Source organism: Tiliqua scincoides, chromosome 2 (genome assembly GCF_035046505.1).
Source record: "Tiliqua scincoides isolate rTilSci1 chromosome 2, rTilSci1.hap2, whole genome shotgun sequence".
In the NCBI taxonomy this organism is placed as follows: Eukaryota; Metazoa; Chordata; class Lepidosauria; order Squamata; family Scincidae; genus Tiliqua; species Tiliqua scincoides.
Window position 1 is genome coordinate 27,960,788 of NC_089822.1, and position 15,772 is coordinate 27,976,559.

Consider the following 15,772-nt stretch of genomic DNA (forward strand, 5'->3'; position numbering starts at 1 on the left):
CACAAGATTTACAGTTCTTTCCTCCATGGCAACAATACATGGTTTCTGAAGCTAATTATTTTTAACAGTAACAGTGTATGCAGTGGGGCTCCCCATGCATTGTTATTAAATACAGTATTCTGTTGAAATGCTGATTACTTGTTCCCAGCATTAACTTCTCCCTGGAGAACATAGTGTTAATTATCGATATAATTCCTGATCCCACCAATAAGGTTTATTTTTCAGACCAGAAACATCAGTTGTCATCTCAGCAGCATATGAAATATCCTAAAACATACAACAGCCAACAAATCCCTGGGAACAGCAGGGTTTGAGTAATAAGCAAGCACTGCACATATGGGCAGAGAATTAACTGGCACTGGTTTTCATTTGAAAGTCTCTCAGGTATTGACTTGCAGATGGGTGGACGAGTGCTGAGAGAAATGCTATGAGTGGTGAAGGTCATAGATAGGACTCCAGATATAATCTTTCTTGCTTTTCTGGAATGCCACACCTTAAATCCACAGCAGTCAGATTCTTTCCCTGTTGTCTTCGGGGTGTTTCCATGCTTGCCAGCTGTTTGAGTTATTTGAATGCTCCAAACAAGTCATTTCAACTTGCAATGTGCTGTGGCCTTCAACAATGCGGAGAATTTTAAATACTAACTTTTAGTTCTAAAGGAAAAGCGTCTGCATTTGAACAGTGTTCTGTTAATCAGCCTTAACTTTTTTGGTCAGGATTCATGGTAGGAATGAGACGCTTAGAAGCCTCTAATTCTCTTGTACTGTTTTGAGTGCCTCTTCAAAACAATAATAAAACAAAACAAATAGTGGTAAACCTCTATTTCCTTTTTCATATAGAAATCAAGTGTAGAAGTAGAGGTAACCAAGTGTGAAGACTGAATGAAGGAACCACACATAAGTCTTTGTTCCGTTTAGCAGGGATGTGCCACAATCACTGTGCCGAGTCGCTAGTCTAGGTGCAAGCCTCCGCTCCCTTGACTCGCTTGCAAGTCATAATGTGCCGCCATCACGACTCATCCTGAGCCTTTTTTAGAGTCATTTTGACTGGAGTCAGTCATTTCAAGAAGTGAGTCAGGCATGGCACCACAGAAACTACTGAGGTGCTAGTGAGGAGTATGTGTGTGTCTCAGAGTTTACATTTAACACTTCCCTGATGTTCCCATCCCATATACAATCAGCAGTGTGTTGAAGTCCTTCATTTAGACCACTCTTTTCATTTAATTTATAAAAACATAATCTTCCAAGATGGATGGGACCCAAATCCTGGGCCCTAAACCACGAGTCTTTATGACTCGAATCTATACAAGTCATGACTCTTTCCTGAGTTAGAGCTGCAAGTCAGCACCCAAGTCAGTGACACGAGTTGCAGGAAAATGTGTGTTTTTGCAATGCGAGTCAAGTCTTCAGGACTTGAGTTCCCATCCCTGCCATTTAGTTGATGTAGAAAAAATAAAGGAAATCAGTATTTGGCAGAAGTAAATATTTGCTCTAGAAATATTCTTCCTTGTATCTCACTTCCTAATTATCTTTTTGAGATCCATGTTCTCTAATATTTTAAGACAAAATGTCTTAAATTCTAGGTTTCTCATCTGTCAAAATACATCGCAGGTATGTAAAAGCGCATGCACACACAGAGCAAACAAGCTATATTTTATCAATGCTGTGTGGTAAACATCCTCCGTACTGACTTCATTTTTATGTAATAGGTTGGCATAGGAGAAGGGCCCTAATCAGGAACTGTAATAATTAGCTGAACTATTATTTAATTTACTTGCTGTTTTCAGTTCACTGATATTGAGAACAAATTGTTCTTTTATAACTTCACGTGGCCCTGGACTCCCTTGCCTTTGGCAAGGCACCTGGAAAAGACAGCATCCCTGCTGAAGTCCTAAAATGCTGCAAAGAGATCATCGTCACTGAGCTGCATGAAATCCTCTGTCTCTGCTGGAGAGAAGGTGGAGTACCTCAAGACATGAGGGATGCAAACATCATCACGCTGTACAAGAACAAAGGTGACAGGGGTGACTGCAACAACTACCGCGGCATCTCTCTCCTTAGCGTTGTAGGAAAGCTGTTTGCCCGAGTTGTACTAAAGAGGCTCCAGGTACTTGCAGAGAGCGTCTATCCAGAATCGCAGTGTGGATTCCGAGCCAACAGGTCCACCACTGATATGGTATTCTCCCTTAGACAACTGCAGGAGAAATGCAGGGAACAACGACAGCCACTCTTTATAGCCTTCATAGATCTCACAAAGGCTTTCGACCTGGTCAGCAGAGACGGCCTCTTCAAGATTCTCCCCAAGATTGGATGTCCACCCAGGCTCCTCAGCATCATCAGATCTTTCCACAAGGACATGAAGGGCACTGTTGTCTTCGATGGCTCCACATCAGACCCTTTTGACATCCGAAGCGGAGTGAAGCAGGGCTGTGTTCTTGCACCAACCTTGTTTGGGATTTTCTTCGCTGTCCTGCTGAAGCAGGCCTTTGGAACTGCAACAGAAGGCATCTATCTCCGGACCAGATCAGACGGAAAGCTCTTCAACCTCTCCAGACTGAGAGCAAAATCCAAAGTCCAGCTGAAATGTCTGCGTGACTTCCTCTTTGCTGACGATGCAGCTGTCACTACCCACTCTGCCAAAGATCTCCAGCAGCTCATGGATCGTTTTAGCAAGGTCTGCCAAGATTTTGGACTGACAATCAGCCTGAAGAAAACACAGGTCATGGTTCAGGATGTGGACTCACCTCCCTGCATTACAATCTCTGCACATGAACTGGAGGTTGTCCATGACTTTGTGTACCTTGGCTCAACGATCTCCGACACTCTTTCTCTCGATACCGAGCTAAACAAGCGCATCGGTAAAGCAGCTACCACGTTTTCCAGACTCACAAAGAGAGTCTGGTCCAACAAGAAGCTGACGGAACATACCAAGATCCAGGTCTACAGAGCTTGCGTCCTGAGTACACTTCTGTACTGCAGCGAGTCATGGACTCTTCGCTCACAACAGGAGAGGAAACTGAGCGCTTTCCACATGCGCTGCCTCCGACGCATCCTCGGCATCACCTGGCAGGACAAAGTTCCAAACAACACAGTCCTGGAACATGCTGGAATCCCTAGCATGTATTCACTGCTGAAACAGAGACGCCTGCGTTGGCTTGGTCATGTCGTGAGAATGGATGATGGCCGGATCCCAAAGGATCTCCTCTATGGAGAACTCGTGCAAGGAAAGCGCCCTACAGGTAGACCACAGCTGCGATACAAGGACATCTGCAAGAGGGATCTGAAGGCCTTAGGGATGGACCTCAACAAGTGGGAAACCCTGGCCTCTGAGCGGCCCGCTTGGAGGCAGGCTGTGCAGCATGGCCTTTCCCAGTTTGAAGAGACACTTTGCCAACAGTCTGAGGCTAAGAGGCAAAGAAGGAAGGCCCATAGCCAGGGAGACAGACCAGGGACAGACTGCACTTGCTCCCGGTGTGGAAGGGATTGTCACTCCCGGATTGGCCTTTTCAGCCACACTAGACGCTGTGCCAGAACCACCTTTCAGAGCGCGATACCATAGTCTTTCGAGACTGAAGGTTGCCAATACTATGTTCTTTTATACAAATGTTGACCAGAGTGTATAGCACTGTGTCTATTCAATTTTATAGCAGTTTTCCCAGCAAGGAACAAAATCTTTGATGCCTTGAAATTATCAGTCTCTGGGGCTATCTCTAAAGTAACAGAACAAAAACAACTATTATGAATATGTTGAAATTTTAGATACAGGAAAGAACCAGTTAAATGAAAGTCTTTAGCATTTGCTATCATATGAACAATATATACCATGCCACACATTTGATATAACTGAAAATGCATTCTGGCTCTTCTCTGAAGAATGAACTAGTTTTGCAGCTTTGGATACATATTGGGGAGGGTTGATTATCAAGTCTCATGTAAACCTGTGGCTTCTTGACTCTTTGCTTGGAAATTCTTGTCAGAGTCTTGTAAGTCTAATCTTTTAGTTTTAAAATAAATGTGTATTTCTCATGGTTGTAGAGACACCACAAATATATGTGATGGTAAGAATTTCCAGTTTGGCCATCCATCCTCAACAAGATGCCTTCCTCAATACATAGTTTGATAATATTTTACTGATTTGTCTTGAAGATGACTTGCTATAATAAAACAGTTATTGTGGGATACTTGGTATTTTAAATATAAATATATGTATACTATTATTTGGTTACTCTCTAACCTCCTGTAGTGCATTATTCTTTTATAGATGCACATACCAAATACCAATGTTAGATTTAAATGTCAATATTAGATAGAAAAATACCAGCTTTGTGTACAATAGCTTTATCTGCTAGTATAATATAACCATTCTTATATGCTGGAGTACATGCTTATCAACATATCTTATTTTCTAATCTCTGGAAGGACTATTATGTATTCCTTGTCAGGCACCACTTCTGTAAAAGAACATTTTTGCTTGTGTCGCCTTTACATTTCCCCTGTAGACAATCCACATGCTCTAATTACGCATGCTGAGAAGCAGAGGCAGACTGGAATACTGGTGAACTTTCCCTCAACAGCTGTTTGCCAAGCTTTCTCAATGTTCAGCAGCAGGTTGAATGGTCTTATGTGAGAAAGTGACAAGCCCCCAAAGGAAATGTGCTCTTCACAATGAGCAGTCACATCTTCATATCATTTTAGGATATCACCTCCCCATTCTTTGGTCTTTCTAGTCCTGGGAATAACTTTCCATCCAATTTTCTCTGTACTTGCTAGCATGTAGGACAGAAAAAAGGGCAAGGGAAATATATTAGTGAAAGAAACTTAGAATTGATCTTGATTCCTCTATATCAGGGGTGTCCAAAGTTTTTGGCAGGAGGGGCACATCATCTCTCTGACACTGTGTCAGGGGCCGGGGAAAAAAAATTAATTTACATTTAAAATTTGAATAAATTTACATACATTTACATGTATATATTAAAGATGAACTTATATGAATGAATGAATGTCCTGCAATAGCTCAAGGCCTATAAAAGGCCTTGCACAAAGCAAGGCTGGCCTTTCCTTTGCTGCCACTACTGCATCACAGATGTGAAACAGCAAGCAGTGGAGGGAGCCCTCATCCCATAGCTCATGCAAGAGGTCAAACAGTCGCCCTCACGCTGAGAGCAGTTGCATCGGGCCAGCATGGGCTCCAGCAAATCTCCAGAGGGCCTGAGGCTGATTGGAGACTGTTGGCTCCCTGAGGGCCGCATTGGGAGTCTTCGAGGGCCGCAAGTGGCCCCAGGGCTGGGGTTTGGGCACCCCTGCTCTATATTTTGGTGATGTCTTTAAATGATATAGTATAACTACAAATTTTGATTGTATTTTGAATGTTAGCTTTATAAAAAAAGGCATAGTTCTAATATGCAAACGGTTGTTTCAACACCCTGCTATTTCTGAAATGGACTGATTTTGTTGAAACCCAGTGTGGTTTTGTGAACAGAGAGCAGTATGTGAACAGAAGAAGCTGGCTCAAAACCCACCCAGTGTCAGTCATGAAATAATTGCTAGTCTTGAGCAAGTTAATATTTTGTTGCTTTAGTTTCCCCTTCTCTAAAATACAGATAACAAACTTTTGTCATTAAGTTCAGAGGAATTATTGGTACTCTCTCACTCTGGTTGCTCTTCCTCCCAGTCTTTACTATCATCCACTTTTCTTGCCTCAGATTTACTCATTGCCTTTTTCTTTGTACATATTGCAGCCACCACTGCTTGTCTGTCTCCCATCAGTTCTTGCAGATATTAAACAGGAAGGGGGAGGGGTAAAATGATATTTGCAGCACCCTGTAAACCAAAGACCATGGGATGGTGCAGCAATCTCTCAGTATCACTTTCTGAAATCTAACCATCAAAAGAGTAAACCACTGCAAAATAAACACTAACTGGAACCTAGAGGTATGGTAAAGAACATGATGGGTGAATATCCCTTGTGACATTGCTCCATAGTTTCTTAAGCGGGAGTTCCGTAATAGCAGTATATGTGATGGTTTTCTGTCTCACTCTTTTTAAAGGTACAATAGCCACTTAGAGACTAAAGCAGTGTTTCTCAACCTGTACTTGTACCACCAGTGGTTCTTGAAGTGGTATCCGGTGGTATGCTTGGGACCCCTGTTGCTTGGCAGCGAGGCCTGCAATGCAATGCAACAAACAGCAGTAGGAGGTTCAGCGTAGTGGGCGGAGCTCCAGCAAGCACTTTTTGTCCCTTGAAAAAGCCCTCTCATCTACCTTGAACCTCTCACACAGTGTTCATTGTGTTGCGTCTGGCCTTCCAGTCCGGAAGTAACTGGTGATGACATAATCGCCATTTACTTCTGCTGTTACTTCCAATAGGTGGACCATGCAAAGTGGTACAGTGGAGAACAAACACTGAGAAATGCTCGAAGAGAGAGTGAGAGAGAGAGAGAGAGAGAGTGCGCCTATGGGCCAACACTTGAGAATAAGTGTTCTAAGAAGCTGCTGTAGCTAGAGGTGTTTGAAAATTGTGTTATTAATTTTACTCAGAAATAAGCCCATTGTGTTCAGTAAGACTTAAGCTGTAAACGTATCTTATTCACTAGAAACAAACACCTCTAGATAAAGCAACAGTGGGACACCTTGTCATTCAGTTGCTTATCCAGGAGCTGTTTGTTTCAGAGTCTTCCACCCTTGTAAGGACCCCTGGGGCATCTTACAGCAGATACATAAAAATAGTTCTAGTAAACAAAAATAATAAAATAATCATAACATCCTCCTCCTCACAGGACCATTCGTGTTTCCATCGTCACTGAGAACTGGGAGAAGTACAGTTAATACTAAGAAGGCAACAGCAACTACAGTTGGTGATGTTGGTTCTTGGCTCTGCTGTTGTCTTTTTTTTTTTCTTCCTCCTCCTCCTCCTCACAGGTCCATAGGTGTTTCTGTGATTATTTGAGAGGATGGGGGGACGACAGTCCATGCTAAGTTGCTTACACAATCAAGATGAGTAGACAAGTCATTAGTTACATGACTGAAATAAAACTTTAGTATTATAGTCTGACAAACCTAGATTATAGGCAGAGTACATATTAAAATTATATACTTATATATATAGTTTTTATATATTCATCATGTTGGCAACCTTCAGTCTCGAAAGACTATGGTATCGCGCTCTGAAAGGTGGTTCTGGAACAGCGTCTAGTGTGGCTGAAAAGGCCGATTCGGGAGTGACAGTCCCTTCCACACTGGGAGCAAGTGCAGTCTGTCCCTGGTCTGTCTCCCTGTCCCTAGTTTGTCTCCCTGGCTTTGCCTCTTTGCCTCAGTCTGTTGGCCAAGTGTCTCTTCAAACTGGGAAAGGCCATGCTGCACAGCCTGCTTCCAAGCAGGCCACTCAGAGGCCAGGGTTTCCCACCTGTTGAGGTCCACTCCTAAGGCCTTCAGATCCCTCTTGCAGATGTCCTTGTATCGCAGCTGTGGTCTACCTGTAGGGCGCTTTCCTTGCACGAGTTCACCATAGAGGAGATCCTTTGGGATCCGGCCATCATCCATTCTCACGACATCACCGAGCCAATGCAGGCGTCTCTGTTTCAGCAATGCATACATGCTAGGGATTCCAGCTTGTTCCAGGACTGTGTTGTTTGGAACTTTGTCCTACCAGGTGATGCCGAGGATGCATCGGAGGCAGCGCATGTGGAAAGCGTTCAGTTTCCTCTCCTGTTGTGAGTGAAGAGTCCATGACTCGCTGCAGTACAGAAGTGTACTCAGGACGCAAGCTCTGTAGACCTGGATCTTGGTATGTTCCGTCAGCTTCTTGTTGGACCAGACTCTCTTTGTGAGTCTGGAAAACGTGGTAGCTGCTTTACCGATGCGCTTGTTTAGCTTGGTATCGAGAGAAAGAGTGTCAGAGATTGTTGAGCCAAGGTACACAAAGTCATGGACAACCTCCAGTTCATGCGCAGAGACTGTAATGCAGGGAGGTGAGTCCACATCCTGAACCATGACCTGTGTTTTCTTCAGGCTGATTGTCAGTCCAAAATCTTGGCAGGCCTTGCTAAAACAATCCATGAGCTGCTGGAGATCTTTGGCAGAGTGGGTAATGACAGCTGCATCATCGGCAAAGAGGAAGTCATGCAGACATTTCAGCTGGGCTTTGGACTTTGCTCTCAGTCTGGAGAGGTTGAAGAGCTTTCCATCTGATCTGGTCCGGAGATAGATGCCTTCTGTTGCAGTTCCAAAGGCCTGCTTCAGCAGGACAGCGAAGAAAATCCCAAACAAGGTTGGTGCAAGAACACAGCCCTGCTTCACTCCGCTTCGGATGTCAAAGGGGTCTGATGTGGAGCCATCGAAGACAACAGTGCCCTTCATGTCCTTGTGGAAGGATCTGATGATGCTGAGGAGCCTGGGTGGACATCCAATCTTGGGGAGAATCTTGAAGAGGCCATCCCTGCTGACCAGGTCGAAAGCCTTCGTGTCGCCTTTGTTCTTGTACAGCGTGATGATGTATATCAGGGGTGCTCACACTTTTTTGGCTCGAGAGCCACTTTGAAACCCAGCAAGGCCTGGAGATCTACCAGAGTTTTTTTACAATGTTCACGCCATCATAACATATAACATTTATGTGTACAATGTATGTTGGTGTACCTTGCATAACCGCATGAGCCAATATTGCACAACACAACATAATTAACTATAAACATTTTTGTAATTACTTGAGTTTACTTTGATGACTTGCACTGAAGTGAATCAGCCAAGGATGCATAGTCTGGACAGTAGCTGCTGACAGCCAGCCTCAAGCACACTTCCAAATGTTCATCAGTCATGGTGGAACTTAATGATCTTCATGTAGGAAAAGGCTGACTCACATAAATAAGTGGAGCCCTTCCTGCCTCAGGTGCTCTTATATCCCTGAGGGCCCTATTGCCTTCAAGTGGCAGTAGCTGTGCAGCACACTCTGCTGGATGCCCAGGCCTTACCCTTAAAGGGGCCACTGCTGACACCACATCTACCTCCTCACCAGATCTTCCTTGATTCCAATACAAGTGGGGGGGGGAGCAGATCTCCATACATACCAGTGCAAAAACAGGGGAAAGGTGTGGGGGAGGGAAGATCTCTATATAGACATCACAGCAAGACCAATGCAAAAACCCCCTTGCACACAGAACCAACAGATGGAAGTTGGGGGGGGGGCAGATCTCCATACATACCAGTGCAAAAACAGGGGAAAGGTAAGTCAGCCCCAGTAGAGTCAACGGGGCTCACTCCCATGGATGCGTGGACAGGAGATAAGCCTGCCAGCAGCTCCTCTCCCAGGGAGGAGCCTGCCAGGGGCTCACTCCCTGGGCTCGCTCCCTGGACTCACTCCCTGGGCTCACAAGCCTGCCAGGGGCTCACTCCCAGGGATGCGTGGACGGGAAAAGCCTGCGAGCGGCTCCTTTCCAGGTCTACTCACGAGTCAGCCCCAGTAGAGTCAAAGGGGCTCACTCCCAGGAATGCGTGGACGGGAGAGAAGCCTGCGATCGACTCATTTTGCCTGGCGATCGACCAGTCGATCACGATCGATGTATTGAGCACCCCTGATGTATATGATGATGTTTTTATATATAAATATAACATAATTCTATAATTTGTATAAAATTATATATAAATAAACAACAATGGCCTCTGCAAGTGGCTTTGTCCAGGGTTCTCACTGAGTCTCATTATAATTGTGTGGAGCTCTTCGTTAGAGAGTTCATTAGATTCATTCAGAGTTCATTCAGAAACGCTGAAGGATTTAGTCCTTGCTTTTAGGTTATCTGAAAACTTGGTGAACTATGTGTTTTTGCTTGCTTGTTTGTTTAAAGGAATTTAATGTGTTCCTTGTGTATTTTCTTTTTCAACAGGGAGCAGTCCTCAAGACAGTCCTAGAAATTTTTCTCCTAGTGCCTCTGCTCACTTTTCATTTGCACGAAGGTAGGAGGATCTGTGTATATTATTAGTGACAATTAATACTAGTGGGAAATTATGCTATGCACATTTGTATATGTATTGATTATATACTTAGTGAACATAAGTAACATTATAGTTTATTTTAAAAATTAAAATTACATGCAGTTCATGAATTTTCAGAATTTTTCACCTGATATTGCCAAATTCTGCAATATATAAAGGTTGTTTGCTAAAAAATCAGAATATTTCGTAACTCTCATGGTGAAAGAAACCTGCTTGCAGTCTTCATAGTAAGAAAATATGTTTTCTTTAAATGAGACAGTAAAGTGAGTGGAATTTTGCAACGGCCTGTAAACAAACAGTTTGCACTTATAATGGTGAGTGTATTGCCACCTGTTCTCTTTCATAAATTAGTTTATACCGTTATGCTGAACCTGCAGTTTGGGCCTCACCTGTCACTAAGCCAGGACTGACTGGGGCCAGTGAGGTTGAGACTTGGCTCCCAAGACAGGAATGCTCCTGGACAGTTTTGATGCTGGACTGTCAGAATACCGGATGTTTGGGTATATAAATTGGGAGCACTCTCAGTAATACAGGGAGGAAGCAGGCACAAGTTTGAAGATCGTACCTGATTTCATTGCATAGAGAAGTGATAAATATTAAAGTTCAAACAGTCTCATTGAATTTAATATTTTGGGTATACACAGATTTGAAATTCCATATTTGTTTATCTTTTCATTTTAATTCAATATTTTCTTTAAATATGTGATTTCTTTCAATTTTTTATGTCACCTCTTTCCAAACTCTGTTCTACTCTCTTGGTCAAAGATGTCAGGCCATCATTTTAAGAATAGCAGACAGAAAAATAATTTTCAGTACATCCCAGTTTTCTGCATCAGAGGAAATATATATATTTTTAGATTGCTTCACAATTTAATAAAATTCCTTACATAACTGTTCTTTATATATTTTACTTATTTTTGGTTATAAGATCTTATAAGATTTTTCTTTATAAAAATCTGTAGTATGGAAAAATATATCCACGTTCTCATAATTGCAAGTGCTCCGTGTGCAACAACTGGAAGGCAGAGGCTATCCTTTTTTTTGCTTGCAAGAAAGTATTTCATATTCCAGTTATGTGTATTGAGGTCTCCTGTGCTGTTAGCAGAAAACAGACACTTATGCAGGGCATGTGGAGCTCTGACATATTGCAGCCCACCCCATGTGCTTTGATAATAAAAAGTGTATGGTACATTCTTCAGTAGAAAAACTGGGCAACTTAATTAAATCTAAAGTAGTTATATTAAACAGATGGGTTTTTGTCCTTATCCAGTAAGGCTGTTCTTATTACTTTGTTTTTACTTCTTAATAAGCAAAACAAGAGATGACAGAGTGTTACTCTCCTAGTGAAGTGCCCAGTACTCTGCCTCCATTGAACATAAGAACATAAGAACATAAGAACAGCCCCACTGGATCAGGCCATAGGCCCATCTAGTCCAGCTTCCTGTATCTCACAGCGGCCCACCAAATGCCCCAGGGAGCACACCAGATAACAAGAGACCTCATCCTGGTGCTCTCCCCTACATCTGGCATTCTGACTTAACCCATTCCTAAAATCAGGAGGTTGCGCATACACATCATGGCTTGTACCCCATAATGGATTTTTCCTCCAGAAACTCGTCCAATCCCCTTTTAAAGGCGTCTAGGCTAGACGCCAGCACCACATCCTGTGGCAAGGAGTTCCACAGACCGACCACGCGCTGAGTAAAGAAATATTTTCTTTTGTCTGTCCTAACCCGCCCAACACTCAATTTTAGTGGATGTCCCCTGGTTCTGGTATTATGTGAGAGTGTAAAGAGCATCTCCCTATCCACTCTGTCCATTCCCTGCATAATTTTGTATGTCTCAATCATGTCCCCCCTCAAGCGTCTCTTTTCTAGGCTGAAGAGGCCCAAACGCCGTAGCCTTTCCTCATAAGGAAGGTGCCCCAGCCCCGTAATCATCTTAGTCGCTCTCTTTTGCACCTTTTCCATTTCCACTATGTCTTTTTTGAGATGCGGCGACCAGAACTGGACACAATACTCCAGGTGTGGCCTTACCATAGATTTGTACAACGGCATTATAATACTAACCGTTTTGTTCTCAATACCCTTCCTAATGATCCCAAGCATAGAATTGGCCTTCTTCACTGCCGCCGCACATTGGGTCGACACTTTCATCGACCTGTCCACCACCACCCCAAGATCTCTCTCCTGATCTGTCACAGACAGCTCAGAACCCATCAGCCTATATCTAAAGTTTTGATTTTTTGCCCCAATGTGCATGACTTTACACTTACTGACATTGAAGCGCATCTGCCATTTTGCTGCCCATTCTGCCAGTCTGGAGAGATCCTTCTGGAGCTCCTCACAATCACTTCTGATCTTTACCACTCGGAAAAGTTTGGTGTCATCTGCAAACTTAGCCACTTCACTGCTCAACCCTGTCTCCAGGTCATTTATGAAGAGGTTGAAAAGCACCGGTCCCAGGACAGATCCTTGGGGCACACCGCTTTTCACCTCTCTCCACTGTGAAAATTGCCCATTGACACCCACTCTCTGCTTCCTGGCCTCCAACCAGTTCTCAATCCACGAGAGGACCTGTCCTCTAATTCCCTGACTGTGGAGTTTTTTCAGTAGCCTTTGGTGAGGGACCGTGTCAAACGCCTTCTGAAAGTCCAGATATATAATGTCCACAGGTTCTCCCGCATCCACATGCCTGTTGACCTTTTCAAAGAATTCTATAAGGTTTGTGAGGCAAGACTTACCCTTACAGAAGCCATGCTGACTCTCCCTCAGCAAGGCCTGTTCGTCTATGTGTTTTGAGATCCTATCTTTGATGAGGCATTCCACCATCTTACCCGGTATGGATGTTAGGCTGACCGGCCTATAGTTTCCCGGGTCCCCCCTCTTTCCCTTTTTAAAAATAGGCGTGACATTTGCTATCCTCCAATCTTCTGGCACCGTGGCCGTTTTGAGGGACAAGTTGCATACCTTAGTCAAGAGATCTGCAACTTCATTCTTCAATTCCTTAATAACCCTTGGGTGGATGCCATCAGGGCCCGGTGACTTATTGATCTTTAATTTATCAATGAGGTCTGAAACATCTTCTCTTTTAACCTCTATCTGACTTAACTCCTCGGTTAGGAGGGGCCGTTCGGGCAGCGGTATCTGCCCGAGGTCTTCTGCCGTGAAGACAGATGCAAAGAACTCATTTAATTTCTCTGCCATCTCTAAGTCTCCTTTTATCTCCCCTTTCCCTCCCTCACCATCCAGAGGGCCAACCGCTTCTCTGGCGGGTTTCCTGCTTCTAACATATTTGAAGAAGCTTTTATTATTCCCCTTAATGTTGCTGGCCATGCGTTCCTCATAGTCTCGCTTGGCCTCCCCTATCACCTTCTTACATTTCTTTTGCCACAGTTTATGTTCCTTTTTATTCTCCTCATTAGGGCAAGACTTCCATTTACGGAAGGAAGCTTCCTTGCCCTTCACAGCCTCTCTAACTTGGCTGGTTAGCCATGCGGGCACTCTCCTGGATTTAGTGGAACCCTTCTTTCTTTGCGGTATACACCTCTGCTGGGCCTCTATTACTGTTGTTTTAAGCAGCCTCCATGCACTCTGGAGAGACTGGACTCTTTTTACCCTCCCTTTCAACCTCCTTCTAACCAGCCTCCTCATTTGAGGGAAGTCCGCCCGTCGGAAGTCAAGGGTTTTTGTTAGAGATTTGCCTGGTATTCTTCCCCCAACGTGCACGTCAAAACGGATCGCAGCATGATCACTGTTCCCCAATGGCTCAGTAACGTTTACATCTCTAACCAGGTCCTGCGTACCGCACAAAATTAAATCCAGAGTCACCTGTCCTCTGGTGGGCTCTGTGACTAGCTGATCTAAGCCACAGTCATTTAGCACGTCAAGAAATCCAGTTTCCTTATCGTGACCAGAACACAAATTGACCCAGTCAATATGAGGATAATTGAAGTCCCCCATGATTACAACCCTGTCCTTCCTTGTCACCTCCCTGATCTGTTTCCTCATTTCAAGGTCCCCATCAGATTTCTGGTCTGGAGGACGATAGCACACCCCCAGTATTACATCGCTGCTCAAGCCTGGTAATTTAACCCACAGAGATTCTACGGTGGAGTCGGACCCACCTTCAATCTCTACTTTGCTGGATTCTATCCCTTCCTTAACATAAAGGGCCACCCCACCTCCAACACGCCCCTGCCTGTCCCTCCTGTAGAGTTTATAGCCCGGGATTGCGGTATCCCACTGATTCTCCGCATTCCACCAGGTTTCCGTTATGCCCACTATGTCAATATTTTCCCTTGTCACCAGACATTCCAGTTCTCCCACCTTTGCTCGTAGACTTCGGGCATTCGCATAAAAGCATTTATACATGGAATGCCCCAGGATGGGCTGCTTATTTGCTCCTTTGTCCCCGCATCCTCTCATTGTGCCAAACTGTCTATCACATCCCATCTCCCTACCTTTCCCAATTTCTTCTCCTACCCTGCCTTTGTCTTGTTGTTCTCTAACCTCCCCATCCTCATCCCATAGGGATGAGGAGTCCCGAACCGGATGCCCCTCGGCTCCTGTCGGCCTTCCCCCAGGGATCAGTTTAAAAGCTGCTCTGCCACCTTTTTAATGTTATGCGCCAGCAGTCTGGTTCCATTCTGGTTCAAATGGAGCCCGTCCCTCTTGTACAGGCCCCGCTTGTCCCAAAACGTTCCCCAGTGCCTAACGAATCGAAACCCCTCCTCCCTACACCACCGTCTCATCCACGCATTGAGACCCCTGATCTCCGCCTGCCTAGCTGGCCCTGCGCGTGGAACAGGTAGCACTTCAGAGAACGCTACCTTTGAGGTCCTGGCTTTCAGCTTCCTGCCTAAAAGCCTAAATTTGGCCTCCAGGACCTCCCAGCTACACTTGCCCACGTCGTTGGTGCCGACATGCACCACAGCCGCTACCTCTCCCCCAGCACTGTCTACCAGCCTGTCTAGACGAGAAGTGATGTCCGCAACCTTCGCACCAGGCAGGCAAGTCACCATGCGGTCCTCACATCCGTCGCAAACCCCCCTCTCTATGTTTCTAATAATCGAATCCCCCACTACAAGAAGCCCCCGACCCCCCTCCCGCCGAGGAGTATCCCGAGTGCGCTCGGATACGGGCCCATCCCCTGGAGAAGGGGTCCCCCCTAGGGGATTGTTTCCCTCCTCTCCAGGATGACGTCCTCCAGTCCCGAGACTTCCCACCCGGGCAGCCGAGGAGCTGCACGCCTGAGGTTGGGACGAAGCCTGATCGTCCCCGGAAGTCTCCCCACGGTCCTCCTCTGGCTGCCTGCGCTTCTCCAGGTCGGCCACCAAGGCTTCAAGGGAGCGGACGCGTTCCCTGAGAGCCTGGAGCTCCTTGCACCGAGGACACACCCATGACTTATGCCCCAGAGGCATATAATCATACATTGCCATCAATGTAGCAAAGTACTGTAGCTATGGTGAGGATGCTGTCTGAGAACAAGACAAGACCAGTTAAGCACATTATGAGAGATGATGTTCAAACCTTAGTTTGCTTAGGCTGCAATCCTAACCACACTTTCCTGAGAGTAAGCCCCATTGAACAAAATAGGACTTACTTCTGAGTAGACCTGGTTAGGCTTGTGCCCTTAGTAACATTGCAAGTGAGACAGAATCAGTTATATTGCAATGTAGAGGAGGAGGTTGGGGCATTGACTTGGCATAGCTCTTTTCTGTTTAAATCTTTAAGGGACAACAAATTCCTAATGACAAATTCAGTACCTCTTGTTATTGAAATGATGCCCCA

The 15,772-nt window shown here is 44.9% G+C and overlaps 1 protein-coding gene across 4 annotated transcripts in view; it reads left to right on the plus strand.

The window, feature by feature from the left end:
- MAST4 (microtubule associated serine/threonine kinase family member 4) overlaps positions 1 to 15,772 on the plus strand; it is a 248,515-nt gene that overhangs the window by 148,880 nt on the left and 83,863 nt on the right. For all 4 annotated transcript variants that reach the window (XM_066616677.1, XM_066616679.1, XM_066616680.1 and 1 more), the window contains one exon: positions 9,872 to 9,941. In XM_066616677.1, the coding sequence (XP_066472774.1) occupies positions 9,872 to 9,941 (70 nt within the window). The remainder of the gene's footprint in view (positions 1 to 9,871; positions 9,942 to 15,772) is intronic.